This window comes from Phalaenopsis equestris, unplaced genomic scaffold (assembly GCF_001263595.1).
Source record: "Phalaenopsis equestris unplaced genomic scaffold, ASM126359v1 Scaffold001125, whole genome shotgun sequence".
Classification (NCBI taxonomy): Eukaryota; Viridiplantae; Streptophyta; class Magnoliopsida; order Asparagales; family Orchidaceae; genus Phalaenopsis; species Phalaenopsis equestris.
Window position 1 is genome coordinate 27,810 of NW_018165564.1, and position 7,547 is coordinate 35,356.

Genomic DNA, 7,547 nt, shown 5'->3' on the forward strand with positions numbered 1-7,547 from the left:
GAGAAGAAGAAGAAAGAAGAATAAGAAGGAGAAGGAAAAGGAGAAGAAAAAGGAAGAAGAGAAGAAGAGGGAGATGACAAAGAAGGGTTTCTCAACTCATAAGTGAAATGTTCTCTTCTTTCTTCATTAATTTTGTTATAGATTTTCATCATATTTCTAAATCCCCTTCCAATTCTCTACATCCTTTTATAAAATCTATCATTTATTATTGATCTCTTCATTTCTAACCTCACATTCCTCAATCTTTATCACATTTCCTTGAAGTTATGGCACCAAAACTATGGAAGTGAAACAAAGAACTTTCTTTGATTTTAAAAAAATCATTAGTGCTAATACTGAAGAGTGATAAAGTTATTTCTTAGTATTGAAGAGGTTTATTCTTAAAAGGGGATTCATTGAATGGGGTGGCAAGGTTGCGGGTGTTATCATCAAGAAAGTTTGGGAAAGATTTTCTTATGAAATTTAGGTGGCTATAATTTCCTTGGTAAGGAAATTTTTTTCTAATTTGAAGGAGTTGGAGGGGTAAATTGTGTTCGTGAGGGGGGAACATATAGATTTTAGTTCATCTAAAATCAATTCACTATTTAACCTTTATGATATTGGTGATGATTTTTACTTCATTTTGATGCTCTCTTATTCTATTTTAGATGAGATCACTTATACTATTAATCAAGGAGTTTTGAGGTTTTGTGATGATTAGATGATTAACTTCCCAACTATCACTTTGAATGTCAAGTCTAAAGCTTGGCATTACATTATTTCTCTAAGAGAGGACGCTAAGTCTAAAACTTCCCAGCTTTTGCAGGTAGGGCAAATGATTGATGAGATTTTGTTTTAAGGTTTTGTTTGTTGTAGAGTTCCTTCTTCTTCTCCTAGTGTAGAGGATAGTAAGAGTCTTCTTTAGTAGTGGCGCAGGAGTTTGGAGGAGCATGGGTTGGCCATTTTCAGTTCATTGTAAAAAAGAGGAAGATAAGTCTTGTTTGTCTTTATTGTTGTATTTCATTTGCAAATATTGGATAGTGGATTTCTATTTTTTAAATGAATCTGTGTGGTATATTGATCCAACGCGCAATTACGCAGTACTTTAGCTTCCAAAAGATGGCCAAAAACTTGACCCGAATTTATATTTAACAGCTAGTGTGCAAAATTGAAATATTATAAAATTTAGAAAATAGCTTACACACTAGGGGTACTATGCAAATATACGTATCATTTCAAGTAATATAGGATTTTTTTAAAACCCAGAGTATTGATCCTACAGAGAAGCGAGGTAAGAAATCCCTGAGGTTAATTCTAATATACTACTATCAGACCTTAATTTGGAATGTCGATTAAAGTGGTTTTTCTAACAACTACTACAATTACATGAAAATCTTAATTCTATAATTCTAAAGATAAAACTTATCTGGATTAATTGGTTTGGAGAATTTTGAGATGTTAAAGACTACCCTTCTCGTGCGTTGACCTAGATAATATATAGGAATGAAATGCTTAAAATATAATGTTGCATTGACAAATAGAAGCATGCATATTCTTTACTTCTTTTGATTGTGAAAAGAACACTGGCTAATTTAAAGTTGTGTCAACATGTATAGTAGTGCTGGGTATGTTCTAATCTCTCACTTTTAGATTGCCCACTGTGCCAACTTTATAGGACCTACCAGTGACCCTTAGTTCTAATCTCTAGACCAAATTGATAAAAAAAATTGATAATCTCTAGACCAAATTGATAAAAAAATCTAGCCTGTCACTCTAGAAACATCAATTCTATGCCCACCAAATCTTATCTCTTTATCTATTTGCACCCCCCTTCGAACGATCGTGACTGTTTTTTCCAAGTTAGAATGTGATACTTACAAGTCAAGAAATCTTACTTTTTTCGGGTCTATAAGTTACTCAATAGGTTTTAACAATACAAGTGACCAATTTGAACAATACAAGTGACCAATACAAGTGACCAATTTGTAAAATAAATGAATGACCGGTAAAAATATCATCACATTAATGATATAAGAGAATTTCTAAGCAAATCAATGTTCCTAAACATGTATCTAAACACGTATCTAATTCATTTCAAAAAAAAAAATGAAGATATTGACATAACCAGTAAAAGAACTGATAAAATTATGTATAAATTAAGTGCCAACAAGGAACATATGTCTATCTACCATCTTTTGAGCATATAGGTATGCTTAGTATTATATTTGTTTTATGCAACTACCTGTCACCTAGAAGCTTTTAATAGAAACAAATCATGAATTATATTTTCTTAAAAGTTGCATTGCCGCCCATACTATTTTGCAATAGCCATCTAGACAACATGAGTGCACTCTAGTTATGAGATCACCGCTCTCACGAGTCTTAGTTTTACTTACAACAGATTTTAACATAATCTATTGTCACTTAAGTTATGTCAATGAAACGAAAGAGATATTACTTATCACATGAAAATAAAAATAATTCTATCATAAAATAAATTTTCCTACACATGCCACTACTTCATATTAGAAGAAAAGAGTAAAGAGAACTACTTACGAAGCATGGATATAACACCACATAAAACTTCATTTAAATAAAAGAAAATTCAATAGAAAGAGTTTGCAATAATTACAAGATAATGAATAACACAACACTTAGCTTTTTTCCCTTTGAAAGAAAGAATAATCTCTCCATTAAAGTTTCCTTTCGATCCATGCACCGTTTATGTTTCGTTACTCATATCTCTCAAAATTCCTCTTCAATCTCTCCAGAAAATGGAGAAATCTATATCTCCATAAACTCACACCAAACTCTCTCTATAATCCTTCCTAATTTCTTCTCTAGACTTCTCTAATTACTTGTCATGATAAACGTCAAGCCTCTCTATTTAAAGAGAAGCAAAAACCCCTCCTTTCTCCAAGAGACACATCTCTTCATCCAAAAGACACACCCTTTCACTCCAAGAGACACATCTCTTCATTCAAAAGCCACTAAAAGTGTTTAGATTCATTTAACCACTTTTAGAGGTGTGCATAGCCATCTAGAACCTTCCAGAACATCCTGGAACCACCAAAAGTCGTCCAAAATAGTCTCGAACCGTTTATGGCGCCTAGCGTTAGTTTCTGGCTCCTAGGCGTTGTTTTCTCTTCGTCACCGGCGCCTAGGCGCCCGGGCGCCACCCTTCAGGAAGTTCCACCATTTCGCTCCATTTCACTTTGTTTCGCCCCGTTTTAGCTCCTTGCGCTCCAAATTGATATACCTACAAAGTAGACATGAAAAAAAATACATTTATTTAAAGTGTAATTTCATTCAAAAATATGTGATAAATGTAAAAGAGATTAAGCATAGAAAGACACATCAAAATGTGTCAAGTCAGAATTTTCTTCCTTACTCAATTTGACTAAAAAGAACATCATTTTTGCTCCATTTTCGTTAAAAGTCTGTTTCTTGTAGCTGAAGACAAAAACATGCAAAATAACTTCCTTTAAAGTGTAATATCATTAAAAATGTACATAAAATGATAATTGAATGTACACTAAAAAAAGGTAATTTTCAGGTGAATCAAATAACAAAAATGACACTCCAATAAAACCAATCAATAGATCCAATAAGGCTAGTGTAACACCATGAAAATACCTACATATCACCACTTCCTCACTCCAACACAAAGTTATAGTTCAAAGCCAATAATACAGAAATAAGATCATAATAACACCATAATAACACCTGCATAACACCATTTACAATGATAAAATAACACTTCAATAAAACCTACTAAATAGATCCAATAACTTTAGTATAATCATATGATAATACCTAAATAACACCCCACTGTCATTATAAGCCAATAATACAAACAAAAAATACCACAATATCAAGAGGATAATACCATTAAATGTCAAAATAAAACTCCAACAAAACCGGGGAATTAAAACCAATAATACAACTATAACACCCATGATAAAACATTAATAACACCACATCCCCCCTCCAACATAACGGTAACATTATAAAATAATATAGTAATAAAACCAGAATAATACCACAATAACAACATTGGGATGACAAGAATAACACTCAAATAAAACTAAATGATTTAATTCATTAACAAAATTAATTATAAAACAACACTAGTAAAAATCATCACAACACTGCAATAACAAATCAAAACAAAAAAAAGATTCACACAAATAATAATACCACAGTAAAACCAATCAAACCTAGCTGCAGAGTAATTTCGGCCTCGGCTAAACCCACATGCCGAATACTTCTGGTCGTAGCTAAGCTCGCTTCATTGGCATAGTTCTCGCAAATATTTTGAGATTCCATCAACATTTCCTGGTCGAGAGAATTTCATCGGGTCGCTAACCTTTGATGACGAACACGAACGTAAATGAAAAAAAAAATGCGTATTAGTGGGATCCGAAAATGACAAAAAAGATGTTTTTCGAAGATTTGGGCGGGACTCGGGCCGGGTCGCATATTCAACATATAACATTTTTTATATTTTTACTGTTAAACTCCATATTTTCAAGCCACAACTTTTAATTGAGTCCATATTTTCAAGCCACGACTTTTAATTGGACATCACACATGAGTAACTGGACATCCTGACCGACAATAGTCTAACCTTCCCCTCTCCCACATTCGGCTTTCCTTCGTCCTGAACCTCACCACCGGTAACTTCCGAAGCTAGCCATCTTCCTTCCTCGGCTATTGTTGCTCCTTCAGGGGAGGAGAAAATCTTGAGTCCGGACGCAGCTTGAAGGGTTGTTTTCCTGGATTCTGGGAGGCATAGTGTGAGTGCTCGCATTTCTTCACCAACAAGAGGAGGAAAATAATCTTGAGGAGGGAAGACTGCCATGGAGACCAGATTGGATCTGGGCGGGAATTTGATCAAGCCCATAAAGATCTGCATGATCGGTGCCGGGGGCTTCATCGGTTCGCATCTCTGCGAGAAGCTAATGACGGAGACGCCGCACACGATTCTGGCAGTTGACGTTTATAATGATAAGATAAAGCACTTGTTAGAACAACCGGCTGGGTACCAGCCCCATCTCTGGGCTGGCCGTATACAATTCCATCGCCTTAACATCAAAAATGACCCTAGGCTTGAATGCCTCATCAAATTGTCCGATCTGGTATGTACGAGAACTGCTTATCGCATTTTAGTCATTCCGTATCTCTAACGTGCTAGATCTTATGTTGGTTGTTCTTGTTCATTTATCTCAACATCAAAAATACCTACATTTTAGTCTGTCCGGGCTTCTTGATCTTTATGATTTTTTTTGTTTGTCAATGCCTGCAGACGATCAACCTTGCTGCCATTTGCACTCCGGCTGATTATAACACGCGTCCGCTTGACACCATTTACAGCAATTTTATCGACGCCCTTCCAGTGGTAAGTTTTGACGTTTTCAATGAACATATATTGTCCAAGCGTTGATATTTTCTTTTTCTCGATCTTTTTTGCTGGTGTCGCTGTCTTCTCTGTTTAGCAATTATATTTGAAAAAAGTTAGTACCATATGGATATTGATGATTATGGTGATTCAGGTCCGATATTGTTCCGAGAACGGCAAGCGTTTGATTCACTTCTCTACTTGTGAAGTGTATGGAAAAACGATCAGTAGCTTCCTCCCCAGGGATGACCCCCTTCGTAAGGTGCCGTAATACTTCTCTAACAAATTCCTAATCCTTCAACCATATCACATAAAAGATATTACTCTTCATCTTTTTTGTGTTGCCATGAGAAAATTTTATAATGCAAGTGAATCGATTGAGTGGTATAAATGTACAAAAAAAAGCAAAGTTTAGTGTACATTTCAAATGGAATGGGGATTGCTTCCCCAATTTAATTTGTAAACTCTATATTTAAGCATTAAGTGTCTCAAGTAATATTTGGTGGAACTCCATAATAATTAATCAATAGATTTTAGGATGCCTTCACATCTTCTTACTTATTTCTAATAATTAATTACTTGTAGTTTGTTTCTCGGCCGAAACTGCGCCTACTTAGCCAGATTCTGGATTCCAATGAGAATGTTAAAGATTTTGACATGGGGGAATTGATGCATCTATGTCAGCTGCTTTATAGCCTCTAGATTCTGTTAATACTTTTGTGTCAAACAATATCATTGCCCGTTCAGTCTTGAAAGCTTATTAAATTGTCTGATTAACATTGCTGATTCATGTTATGCCCTGTGGATACAGGAGCCGGAGTTTTATGTCCTCAAAGAGGATGTCTCACCTTGCATTTATGGCCCCATTGAGAAACAGAGGTGGTCGTATGCTTGTGCCAAGCAACTCCTGGAAAGATTTATATATGGTACGTCTGTATTTTCTTAACAGACTATGAACTGAATGAAGAGGATGCGCTGTATTTCAGTTTTGAAAGTTTTTGTTTCCATTTTGAACTCGGTGCAGCTGAGGGTGCAGAGAATGGTCTCGAGTTTACTATTGTGAGACCTTTCAACTGGATTGGGCCAAGGATGGACTTTATTCCTGGCGTTGATGGTCCCAGTGAGGGTGTGCCCAGAGTTTTGGCATGCTTCAGCAATAATCTTCTTCGTCGTGAGCCTTTGAAGCTTGTTGATGGCGGGCAATCTCAACGAACATTCGTGTACATCAAAGATGCTATTGAAGCTGTTCTTTTGATGATTGTATGTTTCCTTTTCAACCCTACTCCCTTTTACTTGGTCTCAAGCTAATTATCCTTCATTACAGGAAAATCCTGATCGAGCAAATGGCCACACCTTTAATGTTGGGAATCCTAACAATGAAGTCACAGTCAAGCAACTTGCAGAAATTATGACACAGGTGCGTGATTCAATCAATAGTATTCTACGAATAAACTTATCAGGCTGTTTCCTGCAATTTTAACTAGAATTGCATCTTCCAGGTGTACTCTAAGGTATCTGGGGAGCCTCCGCTTGAGGTTCCAACCATTGATGTCACCTCGGAGGAGTTTTACGGGGAAGGATATGATGACAGCGACAGAAGGATTCCGGACATGACTATAATCAATAGACAATTGGGTATTTACATTTATGCGACATTTTCTATAAATCTTTATAGGCGAAGACAATTTTTCAGGGGATTGTTTTGTTTTGTAGGTTGGAATCCGAAGACATCTCTGCATGACCTGCTGGATTCGACGTTGACTTACCAGCACAAAACGTACGCAGAAGCCATCAAGAAGGTAATGAGGAAACCTACTGCAACCAGTTAGGAAGATTTACATGCCAGGATTTTGTGGCAAAGTTTAAATGGATGTTTTGGTTAGACATCGCACTGGTGCACCTATTGAAGTCTTCTGTGCAAACATATATATTAATTTCTTTCAATTAATTTTCATTTGATTACTTTTTTTTGTTGATAAAGGCTTCTTTCTCAATATAAGAATCCATCAGAACATAATAAAGGTTCAATTTTTCGAAAAATTTCAGAAACAGACGATAGAAAATTTAAGGAAGATTTATTTGCCTGCCACACAAGTCTCATGTATTTACATATCTAACCACTAAACTTCAATTTTTACATTCATACAACCTTACCTATGCTGGAGAA

At 35.6% G+C, this 7,547-nt stretch overlaps 1 protein-coding gene across 1 annotated transcript; it reads left to right on the plus strand.

Moving 5' to 3' along the window:
* Positions 1–4,631: 4,631 nt before the first annotated feature.
* On the plus strand, positions 4,632–7,342 carry LOC110033295 (UDP-D-apiose/UDP-D-xylose synthase 2-like). The gene is made up of 8 exons (XM_020737222.1): positions 4,632–5,120; positions 5,288–5,380; positions 5,535–5,642; positions 6,192–6,306; positions 6,405–6,640; positions 6,705–6,797; positions 6,880–7,015; positions 7,094–7,342. The coding sequence occupies exons 1-8, from the start codon at positions 4,842–4,844 to the stop codon at positions 7,207–7,209; spliced, it is 1,176 nt and encodes a 391-aa protein (XP_020592881.1). The 5' UTR covers positions 4,632–4,841; the 3' UTR covers positions 7,210–7,342.
* The last annotated feature ends 205 nt before the right edge of the window (positions 7,343–7,547 follow it).